Source organism: Botryllus schlosseri, chromosome 6 (genome assembly GCF_051294905.1).
Source record: "Botryllus schlosseri isolate E-star chromosome 6, Bs_hap1, whole genome shotgun sequence".
NCBI classification, from domain to species: domain Eukaryota; kingdom Metazoa; phylum Chordata; class Ascidiacea; order Stolidobranchia; family Styelidae; genus Botryllus; species Botryllus schlosseri.
Genome location: NC_137241.1, coordinates 26476973 through 26493143, shown reverse-complemented (window position 1 = coordinate 26493143; position 16171 = coordinate 26476973). Strand labels below are relative to the sequence as shown.

Here is a 16171-nt window from a genome sequence, read left to right as displayed (position 1 = left end):
TATCAATGCTCGACAGACATCTGTATACACTGTCCTCATGGGCGTCAAAATTACGGATAGGCCTACCTATTTCAATTTGATAACTAAGAGCATGTTTGACTAGCGTACTTGCCTTTTTCCAAACCAATGCCACCATTTGCTATTGCATGCATTCTAATCGGAATTCACCCTTGACCACGAAATTATTGCACCATCGAGTCACCAGTGCGATATAGAGCACTCCGAGTCTCAGAGAATCGCAAATTAACTAATGCGGTTTTGCGAAAGCCCCTGATTAACGCTATCTATATGTCAATTCCCAACGCATACCTGAGAAGATTGCATACTTGATAATTGCCGAATTGTTAACGATACGGTGGCGAAACTATCATTATCGAAAAACGAAGTGCTTAACTGCAACAGTGCTTCGATTGTACTCGAATACCGTGGCATCTAGCCTAAATAGCCGTATTCGGTCGTATATAATGTGGACTGATCTCCTCTCGTAATGCATCTTTCCTATAAATAAATTTCAACCGTTTGATCGGCGTCAATAGTTGCATACAGATAATGTGTTCAGTTTAGCTTAGACACCGCGTTCGCCATTCGCAAGCTCGTTGTTTCGCTATTACAACCTTTGTCACAACTCGCAATGCATGTCCCTGAAACTCTATTTAAATTCCTCATATAGGTCTTACTCGGCACAGCGGCGCGATTTATAGGAAAATATAACAATATATAACTCCCCCATTTTGTCCCGGCCATCGAATTTTCTCTTAGAAAAGATGGCCTTGGAAAAATTTCGTTCGTGACAGGAATCAGCGAAATCGCTAACAACTATAATCTACCCTTGATACGCAGAAAATATAAAAATTATTGCAATATATCACACCGTGACGCGGTGTTAACGAATGACAGGCAAACGGTCTCCAATTAGATACGGCGGTACAATCTAACGATATCAGTACTTGGCAGCTTTGGGTGCGGTGACATGAATTTCTACGTATCTAATTACCGTGTGTTTATGCCCCACAGCGTGTGAGCACGTCAGGTGCGATGCAATATTCCAGCCAAACCCAGTTTTCGAATTTTGATTGTGTGTAACGCAGATTTCTTGACTCTTATACATACATCTTTAGATGATATTAACGAAGTGTGGCTGTATTATTGATTACTATCAAACATTTCCGTATTGCTATTTATTGGATTTGATTACGTTATCAAAAAGGATAAAGCGTATTCTCCAGTAATTCCTCGATGGAAATTCGCCAGGCACTTCAAAGTCCAGCGTTTATAATTGGCATGTAATGAACATCCACTATACTTGAAATGCCCCCGCCATTATTCGCTGAATCATTGCTAAGAGGATTATGATCAGACACTTGGAACAATAATAGATTTATACAATTTGGTTCTATTTCAGTGACATGCTTTCAGTGATTTACGGGTATTCATACGCTAGCGTTCGGCGCGATTGTTGCTGATACGCTGACTCAGTGAAGCGACATTCATGTTGCAGATGTATCGATACGAATTGAGCGTGTTGACTCCAATAAAACTTTGATATGTTTGACGTATCGCCTGATTTCGCCTGATAGGCACAATGATTCGAGTACTCGAATCTGAATCGAGTAGTAATTTTATTGATTCGAGTCGATTTTTTCGAGTACTGAAATTATACGCTCCTAGCAACTGAAAGTTAATTTACTAACGAGGATTATAGTTTTGATATTATTTTCCACTGAGGAAGCCTTGAAATCTTCATTGGCCGTGTCGCAGCATACGAGACATAGTACAAAGCTACGAACGTTACTGGAAACAACACCTTTCCGAAGTCTTGATCATCCCACAACATTGTCAAGAAGTGCAATGAAATCCGTGCGGTCGAAAAATACCCAAGTATATTTATTGTCACGGATAACAGGCATTATGTTCTTTGTGGTGGCTTGAAATGTACATATTTGAACTTTTACATAATACACACTGTTGTGATGTCATAATGAGTGATACTCGAATACTCGACTCGACTCGAAGCGTAATACGTGATTCAGAATCAAATCACTCGGGTACTCGATTTTGCCCAGCCCGACTGATAAGTCTCTCATCTCGATCTAATTTAGCAAAAATCCACGAGATATATGTATGAACTCAACATACTGGTAGTGCATGTCAAAATAGCTAGTAGGTTACATGCAAAATACTTCGCGGTGGTTGAGGTATCGCAAAATCAATCTCAATTCCCATGACCGTTTAATCATGCTTTTAAAAGCTTGCACGAAAGTATAAATTCGGGATCGTGTTAGCGCTTTATATCCCGGTAAATGTAGGTCTATTGACATCACGTTTACGTACTTTAGATGTTTAGATGATTTCGACGATTCAGAGATAATATCTGAATGAATTTTGCTGAAGTTTCACGTTCGTTTGAATGTTTGTTTTGGGCTGATAATCGGGGTAGATATGTGAATACATCTTTAGTTCCTGAGAGCAAAATATATCGCACAGGCTATGTGCCAAATTGACCTGGACGAGCATGAGCAATTGAACATGAACATCAGTTTTTGATGAAAAGTATTATTGAAAATTAGAAGGTTCTCGAGGAGTTACTTCATTGCATAAAATCGAACAGCCATCGCCAAAATATATATTTATTCGTTTAAGTGACCTCAAATCAATGGAGGCGTCGGTGCGCGTGGTTCGTAACACGCGTATTGAGAGTGCATTGGAAACTGTGAAGTGTACCTGGTATTCAATGAACAATACAATTTACGGATAAGCGGATCTGCTTATATCCAAAGGCAAAATGCACGTGATGCGATTTCGCGTGATGATCGATCATAAACAATTTATCTGATTATAAAAGATATATTCGAATACATCATTCGCCATCATTTACGGAAGATACATTCATGGACCAGATTGTTACGAATGCACATCCGGTGAATGTTATACAATTCTCACCGTTGTTCAATCTGGCTAGCCTCCCTAAAAACCATCGTCTGTGTGGGGCCTGATAGTACTTCATTTAAGCCATCCAAATGCGACAATAATTAGCCAATACACTATCTAAGCCTAGTACACACTGCCTTGAAATATTTCTACACTTGGACCATATAAAAGTCAGGGATTGGTAACAAAATCATCTCATATACCATATCTTTCCATACAATGCACGAAAAGGGAAACTACGACATACGCTACAGTAGTCGAATGATATCAGATCTGCAACTCGCAGAAGCCAAAGGCCGCTAAGTTTAAGGCACTCCGACATTAGACTATATATCCTGAAAATGCCTCGGGGCATACCAAAGATTTTATTAGCAATTTAATTTATTTCCTCTTCTTCTTTATCACGTTGGAGCAATAAATATATCACCAGGTATATGACGCAATGTCGCAGCAGCTTCACAAGTGACTTCTAGTTTCATTTGTAGAAAATGAAAATTGGCTTCCACCGTTTTCGTTTGACCATGCTTAATCTAATTACATATCTATCAGTCTGAACCTTCCATTGAACGACGCAGTGCCTCACAAGAAAAATAGAGACATGTTTTAATTAAATTGTAGTCTATTTGTGGCATGAAGTTTTATTAATGTCATCAGACGTGGTCAGTAACGAAGTACTTCTATTTTTGCGGATTACTCAAGCAGGTTTTGTCTTTATGCACTGTACCAGCAGTTCTCAACCTTTTTGAGCTAGCGGACCGGTAAAATTTCAAAACAAATTTTGCGGACCGGTGAACCTTACAAAATCGAAACTTCATTTAATGTTGCCTCTTTGATATTAGATATGTTATACATGGCTCAATTGTATTTATACAGGGAGAAGTCCTGTTAAATCCAATATGGCGATTTTGATTGCCCGGTATTTTTTAAAGAAATGCGACTTTGCTGTTTGCTCGCCTCTATTTCTCTGCCAAATGTCGCTAAATTGTAGGCTACCGTCAAAATGTGACGAATTTGGTTCAAAAAGTCTTCTTCGTGTAACTTCCACATATAACTGCTGGTATGGAACGAGTTGTAGGCTACTTAGAAACAGTTTCGTACTACACTTGCAGAATTGGGAAGTAATAAACCATGAAGTCGACGACACCACGGCATCATGCAGAAAATACGTTTCAAACTTCGGAATCAATTTAAAATTTGATGTTTCGTTTCTATAATTATTGAAAAGGCGTCCAACTTCCTGCATTTTAGTTGTTGGATATTAAAGTGTAATATGTTTGGTGGACCGGCAGCAAACTTGCCTCAGACCGGCATCGATCCGTGGACCGGCGGTTGAGAACCACTGCACTATACTTATTCAGGTGGTTGTGACAGCGAGTGGGGCAACTGTGTCTGCGTCTGCATGTCTTGTGCCGGACACCACGAGATTGTTTTCGGTAATCGTCTGCTCCTTGTTTCGGTAAGATATGTCACAGGCGATTTCCAGACTTTCTCTGTCTGTCTGTCTGCCTCTCTCTTGCACCGCCCTCTTTCTAGCACAGATGAGCAGATTTGAAATTTTTGTGTCGCAATCCAATCCAAATCCGAAGCTTCAAATCCTAATCCCAGTCCTAATCCAGAAATTTTGTATACTGCAATCCGGCAATCCTAATCCTAATCGGATATTAATTTAGAATTCCTCTTAGAAAGCCTACATCTTATGCCTATAATTCTGTAAAAAGAAATTTAACGCCTAATGAGTGCCAAAGTACATGAAATAACTTTGGTAGGCGTAGGACGAAAAACTTTGTCTCCATTCGCCACAGGACATCAATACAAGCAGTTTCTTTTGAATGAATACTAGTCAGCCTTCAACATTGACCGGACCACGACCTGGCATATCGATCTCGCCTTCCGTCACAAGCCACCTGATTTTGTCGCTTATCATTTTAGATTATCTTCTTTTAATTTCATTCAACTGTGCAAGTGTGCATGCCTCCTATTTTCATCGCCTAGGCCCAGGTGTGTGTCTGATCTCAAAGACTACTCCAAGTCGTTTCGGCACCTTCCAATCTTCCATTGTATCGCAGTCTTGTGATGTTTTGAAATGATGAAATTTTATGATTAAACTTGAATTTGAATCTTCCCAAAGATCGGTAAATCTAATCCTCATCCTAATCCAATCCTAATCCGACAAAATTTCACAAATCCTGTTTTCTCAAATCCTAATCCTAATCCATGCTCATTGCTCAATGCTCATGCTCATCTCCACTTTCTGGCCTTAGCTGTCTACTGAGCTGACGAGGCATTATTATTCCGCTACTGGATTGTTCGTAACAATGCGAAACTCGCTAAATTGCAATATTTGAGGGTGATTTGGGGGCCCACTGGGCAGAATAAAATATATATCTTCGTAATCAGTGGATATTAGCTTTCGATTGATACCGGTTTTATCAAATTTTGCAGTCAGTCAGTCAGGTTTATTAATATTTTCATCGTTTCAAAACATCACCAGACTGCGATACAATGAAAAGATAGGAGGGTGTCGAAACAACTTGGAGTAGCCATTAAGATCAGACACCCACCTTAGCCTAGGCGAAGTAAATAAGAGGCATGCACACTGAATGAAAAGTAATGCAGAGAATATAAGACGCAAGCGACAAAATGGAGTGGCATGTGGCGGAGGGCGAGGTCAATGTTAGGTCGTGGTCCGGTAATCCTGAAGACTGGCTAGTATTGATTTAGAAGAAATTGCTTGTATTTCGACTTGAATGCGGACATGCTCGACGACTGACGGATAGCCGGCGAGATGCTGTTCCACAATTGGGGTCCGGCATACTTGATAGAGCAATGCGTTTTCGTGTATTCAGTCCTGATCATATGGTAGTTGTTCTTCGTTGACGCGCGTGTGCTGTACTTGTGCGCTTTTGTCTCCGAGGTGAAGTAGTCCTTGAAATTTGAGGGACATTGACCGCAATGGAACTGATACATAAACTTGGCAATTTCTAGCTTCCTCATATCTTCTAAGTTTAGAACACCAAATCTTTTGAGAAGCGATTTATCAGTTGCACATCCAGGCCCCCGTGGGGCTTTGGCAATGATACGGATGATCCGATGTTGAAGTTTTTGCAGTGGGTTAATTGTATTCTTGCAGGCAGCACCCCAACAAAGAATTCCGTATTGTAAGTTGTAACTTTGATAGGAATAGAGAGTTGAAGAGTATCAACAGCACGCTGACTGGCAGAATGTAGCTAAGGCGGCGAAATAGACCACATACCTTCGATAGTCGTGGTTTGAGTGATTGTATGTGACTCTTCCAGGACATGTCCGAATCCAGTAAAACACCAAGGTTTTTGGCATTTTTAGTGTTGGAAATTGGTTGGCCAGCGATGTCAACGGTTAGGTTATCGCAGGAGTTCACGACCAATAATTGGGATTTCGCTGCATTAACCCGAAGACTATTATGGGACGTCCACTCATGCACTTTGGGCATTTGATCACTGGTGACGGCATTCAAGCTTGCGGTAGTAGGTGCGTGAGATAGGAGGTGAGTATCGTCAGCGAAGAGTGTGGTATTCAATGATGAGGTTTCAAAGATATCATTGACATATAAAGTAAAAAATACAGGTCCAAGAACAGAGCCTTGCGGAACACCACAGGTAACAAGGTGGGGGGAGGACAAAGTGTTGGATATCGAAACCATTTGATATCTCCCAGTAAGGTAGCTTTTCATGAGCTCTAGTTGTGGACCACGGAACCCGTAGCGCGCCAATTTTGAGAGAAGAATACTGTGATCGACGCAGTCAAATGCTTTTTTTAGATCAAGAAAAATGCTACATCCCACACTTCGTTTCTCCAAGATGTCATAGTACTGTTCAGCCACTGTTAGCAGGGCATGCGAGGTTTGATGTTTTCTGCGGAAGCCGAATTGTTGTGGAGAAATGATAGACATCTTGGCGAGGAACGAAGACAGGCGGTAGGACAGATATAGGTCGGTAGTTGGTGACATTAGTTCTATCTCCGGCTTTGTAAACCGGGACAACTCTGGCAGTTTTCAGATAATTCGGGTAGACACCATTTTCTATCATGAAATTGAAAAAATGGGCAATGAGATGACCGATGTGTAGGCTAATCAGTTTTAAAAACCAGGCTGGAATTAGATCATATCCAACTGCCTTGTTAGATTTAAGTTCATGTATGGCAAGTACCACTTCCGTGGAAGTTGTTGGCTCGAGCATGATGGATTGGGATACTGATTTAACCTCAGGCCTGGCCGACGCAGGTTTAGAAATAGATGAGGCGATATTAGGCCCTACATTGCAAAAATATTCATTGAAGTAATTTGAGATGGCCGCAGGATCTGTCAGATTGTCCCCGGTAGTCGAGTTCGTAATTTGCGGGACAGGCATGGGGCGTTTTTTCTGGTGCAAGAGCAATTTAATTCTTGACCAGGTTTTTCGAGTGTCCTTCTTATGTTTGTTGAAGAATTTCGCGTTAGCTTTCGCTTTTGCCTTGGAGATATGATGGGAGATGAGATTTCTGAAGCGTCGAAATCTTTCTCGTTCGTCTTGTGAGGTGTCCTTGGTATCGAGTCTGTGATGCCACCGGTTACGTTTTCGGATCAGTTGCACCAACTTTGAAGACATCCACGGTACCCTGTTCAATTTTCGACGACTTCTTGAGATGCGTTGAAGAGGTGCAAATTTATCTATCAGCCCTTTGATGGTGAACATGAACTCCCCAAATTGATCGTCAAAGTTGCTTTTGGTGATGTGTGGGAGAGTAGACGGATGAAAGAGATTGAACGAGGCCTCGTTGAGGGCATCTTCGTCAACGGATTCAGGGTGTCTGCTGAAGTGATGAGATTCAGCAGGTATGCGTTGTTGAGATAATATGCAGCCGATATAATAGTGGTCACTTATTTTAGCAGATATAACAAAAGGGAACATTTCTTTGTCAAGCACGTTTGAATACAAGTGGTCCATTAAAGTGCTTGATTTCTCGGTGATTCTCGTGGGCTGCGCGATCATTTGGCAGAGACCAACGGCTTTAACGGTGTTGGCGTATGAGTTCGATCTCCTATTGAGAAGATCTATATTAATATCGCCCATAATGAAACAGATCTTTTTTGCACTGTTGATTTTATCCATGCTGTTTTCCATTGCCTCGGTGAATTCAGCGATTTTGTTCTTACTATTAGGATGGCGGTATAATACTGCAACGAGAAATGATTTGTGTTTGCCGATTGGGTGGTCAATTTCTAGCCACAATTCTTCGCATTGATCAATATTCAGGTTGTATTCCGAACAGATTTTGTAAGATATGTCATCGTCTACGTATATACCAACTCCGCCGTAAGTTTCGGGCGCTGGGATATATTCGAAGTTATAGCCCGATATATTTACGTTCTCTGAGGGTTTCATTCGGAAAATTTACTTCCGAGATTGCTACAAAGGAGGGAGTACTTTCCAAGTCACAGACCAATTTATGAAGATCGGCAAAATGTGCGCCTTTATTCCATTCAAGCCCTCCCAAATTGGTATGTATGAATGAGATTTGTTTATCAATAGGGAGTTTTGACAGGAATGATGATGTCTCTTCAATCGATATGGTGGTGCATTGTTCGACGAGTGGAAAAGTACAGATATTGTTATCCATGTTGTTATTGAGTGCGGGGATGGTAACTGTTCAACTATTGAAGGCACAACACAGAAATCGATCCCATGGGAGCTAATTATGCATTCGTTTTTGTGTTCCAAAACTACGCACCATTGGAGATAATCCTGTTAACTTTCAGTTCGAGGGAATTACCATGCGGCAATGGAGACAGCAACAGTCGAATTTGTCAATATGTGACTTACACAAACCTTATGATGCGAACTTCAGATAGACGTAAGATCCAAGTTACTAATAATTGTCCAATGATAGCTCCCGATATAACAGCGGCAATATATAAAACCGTTAAGACCAGCAACAGCGACCTTTTAATTCCGTTTTCCGTGACTCTAAATCCAATTCGCTAATTGTCCGTAATTGTTAGTCAGCCAGTGCCCGCATCAGTGCCGTCATTCGGTTTGGCCCACTGGCCTAAATGGAGAGGACCAGATAGAGAGGACGTTATAAACCATGTGCCGTCAGCCATGCAAATTTTGTGTGCTTGGATTTAGATTCGTCCGCATTAGGATCGAATTTGTGTTAACGATTTTCCGAAGCATTATTGGCATTTGGGCTTGGACGTGGCAGTTCTAATAATCTACAACTTTTATGCGACTTTTGACAGAAAACTGTCGTTACCTGATACAGTGTTTGAATTAAATCCCAAATTTGGAACGTGAACGTGATTTGGATATTGAATCCACTCAACTTTTGCCTGAAAAATTTGTGTGCTATTGTAGAAGTAGTAGAAATACTAATGCAGACGTATCCGAAACCGGATTGCTACTTTCCAAAAATCAAAAAGTCAGTAGTTTTTCGAATGCAGAAACAAACCGTGGACGAACGAATGAATCTGCAAAGTCATGCTGACTTGCGTTGCCGTGGTGTCTTCTTTTGCATTCTTCGTTTTTGCACAGTCATTTACCGTCTGCTACAGTGAATGCCGCGATCTGCCGGACCGAGACAATGCCGGAGAGTGACAAGACGGCTTTGGACTTCTTCAGTTTGTGTGTAAAGTACCGTTTATAATACATATCGGCGACAGATGGCTATTGAATGTTACATTAGAAGGCGATGACTTAGCGGAAGTTATAGAATATGTTGTTGGTTGCGTGCCTACATTGAACACGTATTCCATTAGAATCGTGACAACCCGGACACCAGGTATTTGATCTATTTGCGCGGGTTGTCAAGATTATAAGAGGGACCGATGGCCGTATGTGGTCTTCTAAGGCAGTTTATCGCTATTATAGAGGGAATATTTGACTTGTTTCATATTATAGTAATGCTGTAATTCAGAACCAGGCTGTAGTGAAGGTATCAAGGGATCATCAAGTCAGCTACTGAAGTGCGAAGTACATTTTATGCCTTAGTTTCTAGTAAAATTTATTCATTGTATTACTGCTAGCTCCCTCTCTGTTTATTTTCTATTATGTAGTAACATCTATCAGGAATCTACTAGCGCAATGGCTTCTAAACAAGTTGCCACTGTAACTGGAGGAAATAAAGGAATAGGTCTGTCTATCGTTCGTGCTTTGTGCAGGCAGTTTGATGGAGATGTCTACTTAACTGCACGAGACGAAGTAAGGGGTCGAGGAGCTGTGGAAACGTTGAAATCTGAGGGTCTGAATCCGAAATTTCACGTTTTGGATGTGTCGGATCACAAGAGTGTTCAAACCTTCAAAGAATTCCTTGTAAAGAATTATGGTGGCGTTGATGTGTTTGTGCACAATGCTGGTATTATGTACCTTGGAGGTGACCCAACTCCACCTTATGAGCAAGCTGTTAAAACTATCTCAGTCAATTACACCAATGCGGTTGACATAATGTGATACAATGCTGCCCGTTATGAAGCGCAATGGCCGAATGTGCATTTTGGCGTCACAAATGGGAAAGTATGCATTCTCAGAGTGTAGCTCACAGATCCAACAAGTGTTTCGATCTCCAGACGTAACTATGGATCAAGTAAATCAAAAGATGAAAGAATTCGTGGAAGCCACCAAGACAAATTCTTGTGGCAAAATGGGGTTTCCCACAAATGCATACGCAGTGTCCAAACTCGGAGTAATGGTCTATACAAGAATATTAGGGAAGACAGCTGAAAACCTTTCTCAAGATAATGTGGTAGTGAATTGCTGCTGTCCTGGTTTTGTGACCACGGACTTGACCGGAAATGCAGGATATATGACTCCAGATGAAGGTGCAGTCACTCCTATGTTCGTAGCGATGCTGCCTAACGATGCAGCTACGCCTAACGGGAAATTTTTCCAAAACAAAAGAGTAGTCAAGTGGTACTGAGTATTTTAATTAGTATTCGGAATGCACTGCTTTTTCAGCTTACTCTTTATGAATAGCCGAAACGCCTGTATGCCATGTAGGCTATTAGTGCTAATAATTTTTTTATATAGGTTGCACTTGCCTGATGTAATCATATTTTAGTATGTCATTTTCAGCCTAATGGAATTTGTATGTTAAGATGAGTAATTTTCACCCTAGGATTTTCCCTCTTCAAACTATTTTATACTTTTCTAATTTCGTGTATCTGTGGATAGCCTACCTATATCATGACTACGTACGGTACCTACAATGGAAAAGTTGTCGTGGTAACTGGCAGCAATAAGGGTATTGGATTTGCAATTTGCAGTTTGATGGGGATGTATATCTTACAGCCAGAGATAGAATGCGTGGTGAAAACGCTATCAAAGAACTGGAGGCCGAGGGTCTGACACCAAAATTCCACCTACTTGAAATTACTGATCGCGACAGTGTTTTAGAGATCAAACAGTTTCTCATGAAAACCTATGGTGGTGTTGACGCTTTCGTGCACAATACTGCCATAGCTTATAAAAAAAGTTGACCCTACTCCTTTCTCGGAGCAAGCAGCTTGGACGGTAGCCACAAACTACACAAGCGACAAGCGCCATGTACTTATGTGATGAAATGTTGCCTATCATGAAAGATCACGAAAGGATTAGCATCCTAGCATCAAGAAGTGGGATATATTCGCAGGCAGAATGCAGCGCAGAGAACCAAGCTTTTTTTAAATCTGCCGACATAAGGGAACGTGAATTGAATAAGAAATTGACGGAATTTGTTGAAACTGCGCATACAGGATCTTATAAAAAGCAGGACTCTCTAATAGGCCTATGGAATGTCAAAACTTGGTGTTATTGCGTTCACACGGATTCTCAGTAAGAAAACGAAAGAACTGGATCAAGTTGATGTTCTAACAAACTGCTGTTCTCCGGGTTATGTCAGTACTGACATGTCAAGTCATAAAAATCCGTTGACACTGGATGAAGGTGCAATAACACCAACATTTTTAGTCAAGTTCCCACCTAATAGTGATGCGCCTAATGGAGAATTTTTGTATTTAAAAGAAGTAATGAAATGGTACTGAAAGGACTGTTTAACAAATGTTGCCTATTGTGAGAGTTCCAATGAAAACTGGCGAGGATGTGACAATGGCCAGGGCCATAATTGCATCTCTCTCGTTGCATTATGAATACGATACAGAGAATTATTTGGAAGTTGCAGTATTTGAAAATTATTTGTAAATTTGAATCATCTTTTGGTTGTCATCCACCGGGGTGCCATTTTTATTCACTTTTTGCTACAGTATGCATGACATTATCTTGTTTAATTCTATGAAATCATGTTTTTGCAGATATAGATCCAGCTGGTATATGAGTGGCTTGCAAAAAGCGATGTCATCTACTAAGGTTGCTGTAGTAACGGGAGGCAATAAAGGCATTGGCCTTGCAATCGTTCGAGCTCTCTGCAAGCAATTTGACGGCGACGTGTATCTCACTGCTAGAGATGAGTGCCGCGGGAAGAATGCTTGTAAAATGTTGGAGGCAGAAGGCTTGAAGCCAAAATTTCACATTCTCGATTACACCCAATGTAGAAGTGTGGATGCACTCAAAGAAAGCTTGACTCAGGCTTACGGCGGGATCGATTGTTTTGTGCACAACGCCGCTATAGCTTTTAAGGGAAAGGACCCGACTCCATTCTCCGAGCAAGCCACTGTGACGATTTCTTCGAATTTCACTAGCACTGTCTCATTGTGCAACTCCATCCTCCCTCTTATAAAAGACAATGGACGAATCAGCATTTTGGCTTCACAAAGCGGCACAAGTTCCCTTTCCAAATGCAGTCCTGAGAATCAGGCATTTTTCAAATCGTCAGATGTCAGCGAAGAACAATTAGCCGGAAAGCTGGAGGAATTTGTGAAATCGGCACAAACGAATTCTCATCAAAAGGCCGGGTTTTCCAACAGTGCCTATGGAATGTCTAAGCTTGGCGTTATTGTCTTCACTAGAATTCTCGCCAGGAAAGCCAACGCTCTGGGTCGAAAGAACGTGCTAGTCAACTGCTGCTGTCCTGGATATGTTGACACGGACATGACGAGTCACAGAGGCCCATTATCTCCGGATGAAGGCGCCACAACACCCACCATGTTGGCAACGATCTCGCCCAGTGATACCTCGCCGAATGGAGAATTCCTTTATCTGAAGAGAGTAGTGAAGTGGTATTAAATAGCCTACTCCCATTACTCCATCTATTTCAAATAAAAACGTGGCTTTGTTCAACAATAAGTGATGATTTTGTATTTTATATCGTTTGTTGTCATATATAATTGAGATAAATGCATACCACACCAGACTAGGATGGAATTGTTGTGGTCCTGGCAAATCACCATTGCCATATCACATGTTTGTATTGTCGCATCCTTGTCCAGTGGACAATTTCTACCTCAAGAGACTATACTTGCCATATACAATATACTCGGCATTGTTCAAGTCTATTGATATACTGATGACTTCAATATACCTGTTCGTTGAGTACGCAGCGATTTACTTTCACAACTGCTTGAAATGCATTACCGTTTATGGGCAATGTTCTCTCTAACTTTTGACGACTCTGCGCACACACACCAACTTACTGCGCAGAACCTTGGATAACAGTGCGTAATGACTAAAAAAAAGGTCATCACTTCGGATTTTTTGTGCGCAACTTAGATTTTCTGTGCGCAGAGACCGTGTCAGCACTGCGCATTTGTGCAGCTTAGAGGGAACGTTGTTTATGGGTACTCCTTTTTGAGTGGCAATCAAGTGCGGTGTTGTCTGTCATGATCCGTGATTTTTGTATCTGAAAGAAGTAATGCGATGGTACTGAGGGACCATTCAATGAACGCCTTCCTGAAAAGACTTGCGAGGTTGTGCTCACTTTACTTTTTAACTTTTCTCGTGATATAATATTACAAGTGACAAGTAATACGGCAATCAATGGTCAGGGCCGTAATTGCTTGAATCTATAATATCATGTTTCTGCAGATATAGCTTTAGCTGGTGTGTGAGTGGGCTGCAAAAGAGATGTTAGGTACCAAAGTTGCCGTAGTAACGGGAGGCGAAGGCTTTGGCCTTTTAATCGTCCGAGCTCTGTGCCAGCAATTTGACGGCGACGTGTATTTCAGATACTCAAAATTTTCTGCTTACTTTGATTACTTACACGAATATTTCAATTCACACACTTAAGAGTTTCTTCTAATTTTGCCTGTGTTTTCTTCAGGCGTATTCGTACTAGCGATAGAATAAAATGACGACTAAAAGAGTGGCGGTTGTGACCGGAGGTAACAAAGGCATCGGTTTCGCGATTGTGCGAGCGCTTTGCAAGCAATTTGATGGTGATGTGTATCTGACTGCCAGAGATGCTGGCCGCGGACAAAACGCCGTGAAAGAGCTGGAAGGCGAAGGGCTGAAACCCAAATTTCACCTGCTCGATTACACGGATCGCAAAAGCGTAGACACGCTGAAGGAATATTTGGTGCAAAATTACGGCGGCATCGATGTCTTTGTGCATAATGCCGCGATTGCGTTCAAGGTACAAGATCCGACTCCGTTTGCAAAGCAAGCAACAATGTCGATTGCCACGAATTACACATGTACAGTTGAGTTGGGCAACGCGATTCTGCCGGCTATGAAAGCCAACGGAAGGATAAGCATTGTAGCATCGCAAGGAGGTACAATGTCTCTTTCCAAATGCAGCAGCGAGGTCCAAGCGTTTTTCAAGTCGCCCGACATCACGGAGGAGCAGATGAGCAAAAAACTGCAGGAGTTCGTAAAAGCGGCGCAAGATGGCTCTCATCAGAAAGAAGGCTTCTCGAATAGCGCTTACGGAATGTCAAAGCTCGGAGTCATAGTTTATACCAGGCTGCTCGCCAAAGCGGCCGCGAAACTCGACAGGGCGAACGTGCTGGTGAATTGTTGCTGCCCTGGTTACGTCAGCACTGACATGTCCAGTTACAAAGGCACGCTGACACCGGACCAAGGCGCCATCACACCCACTATGCTGGCAATGATCCCACCAAGCGACTCAGCACCCAATGGAGAGTTTCTCTATCAAAAAAAGATTTTGAAGTGGTGTTAACGCACCAAGAAAATTTCTACCAATGCTGTTCCAAGATTCTTATAAAACATTGTGGTCTACTCAGAATTAGAAGTGTAACTTGTAGTTGATTGCATTTTGAAAATCACGTCTTGATAGCTTCAGTTCAAATGGTTGATTCTTTATTTTATTGATCATTATCCTGAGTGACTTCATATTTCGTGATACGTTCGTTGATGCACAATGTCCGTAGCGATCCCCAACCAGTTACTGACGGATTACTCCTGACCCAGTGTCGGCTAAAAATATTCGGATTTATTTCAATATGAATATATTCTTTATCGTTTGTGCGTGTGTCTATGTCAGTGTTAGGATCCATGTTCTTGAAATTCCCAAGGTTTTAGGCTAAGGAACTTTTCTCCATTGATGCAACTGTTCTGAGATATATTTGCATTGGTGTGGTAGTATTTCGTGAAGATTGTGACCCGACAGGGGAGATATTGAATCAAGATTTGCTTCCCTTTTGTAATTTGTCATTTTGCATTTTTGTCATGTCTTGGTCAAATCTTCAAATCCAATGTGGTATGGATATAGTCGATATTCAATTCATGATATTATGAAGTAGAATCATCATTGTTAGGCTGAAATCTACATGTTCTCTAAATTTCCACCAGCGTATACAACTTTCTTCAACTACGTAGTGCGATTGTTCGGATATCCATTTGCATTTTTTTGGGAGTGTTGCGCAATAGTAGATTTGCAATTCATGATGTTATCAATTTAGAATTATCATTATTAGGCTACATCGTCGATGTGGAACTAAAGTAGCTTATTTCCATATTTCAAATTTTGAGATCCATTTTTCGAATGTATAGCAAATCATGTATCAAAAATGAAAACTTACATTGAGTTAATTTTCTCAAAATATTTAAAATGTACGTAAGCTACTTCCGATTCCACAGCGAAGACATGTTCTTTAAACTCCAAAGCCATCATCGTATACAATTTTCTTCGATTGGTGCGCTTGTTAGGAGATTAGTTCGCATTTTTATGGTAGTGTTTTGCGAAGATCGCGACCCAATCGAGTGAAATACCAAATCAATACCGGTATTAGTTCTTTGTATTTTATAATTCCGTAGTTTCGGATTTCCATTGCGTCAACATAGACATCGCCTCTAATAGAGTACAGAATGGTTGATACTAAATTCATGATCTTTTCAGTTCA

At 41.2% G+C, this 16171-nt stretch overlaps 2 protein-coding genes, 1 long non-coding RNA gene and 2 pseudogenes across 4 annotated transcripts; 4 read left to right on the top strand and 1 right to left on the bottom strand.

Annotated features, from left to right (window-relative positions):
• Positions 1 to 6106: 6106 nt before the first annotated feature.
• LOC145441862 (uncharacterized) lies at positions 6107 to 8978 on the bottom strand. Its single transcript, XR_013915903.1, has 2 exons — positions 8127 to 8978; positions 6107 to 7264 (listed from the first exon to the last, which is right to left on the bottom strand). It is a non-coding gene; the product is annotated as an uncharacterized LOC145441862 (long non-coding RNA).
• A 457-nt stretch (positions 8979 to 9435) lies between these two features.
• Positions 9436 to 11111, top strand: LOC145441861 (carbonyl reductase [NADPH] 1 pseudogene; annotated as a pseudogene).
• Positions 11112 to 11123: 12 nt separating this feature from the next.
• LOC145441816 (carbonyl reductase [NADPH] 1-like) lies at positions 11124 to 12227 on the top strand. The gene is made up of 3 exons (XM_080319753.1): positions 11124 to 11136; positions 11181 to 11413; positions 11702 to 12227. Exons 1-3 carry the CDS (start codon positions 11124 to 11126, stop codon positions 11957 to 11959), a joined length of 504 nt encoding a protein of 167 aa, XP_080175879.1. The 3' UTR covers positions 11960 to 12227.
• On the top strand, positions 12180 to 14130 carry LOC145441858 (carbonyl reductase [NADPH] 1 pseudogene; annotated as a pseudogene). The gene has a single exon (XR_013915902.1). The product of XR_013915902.1 is annotated as a carbonyl reductase [NADPH] 1 pseudogene (transcript).
• On the top strand, positions 13193 to 16167 carry LOC145441860 (carbonyl reductase [NADPH] 1-like). The gene has a single exon (XM_080319810.1). The coding sequence runs from the start codon at positions 14158 to 14160 to the stop codon at positions 14986 to 14988; it is 831 nt and encodes a 276-aa protein (XP_080175936.1). The 5' UTR covers positions 13193 to 14157; the 3' UTR covers positions 14989 to 16167.
• The last annotated feature ends 4 nt before the right edge of the window (positions 16168 to 16171 follow it).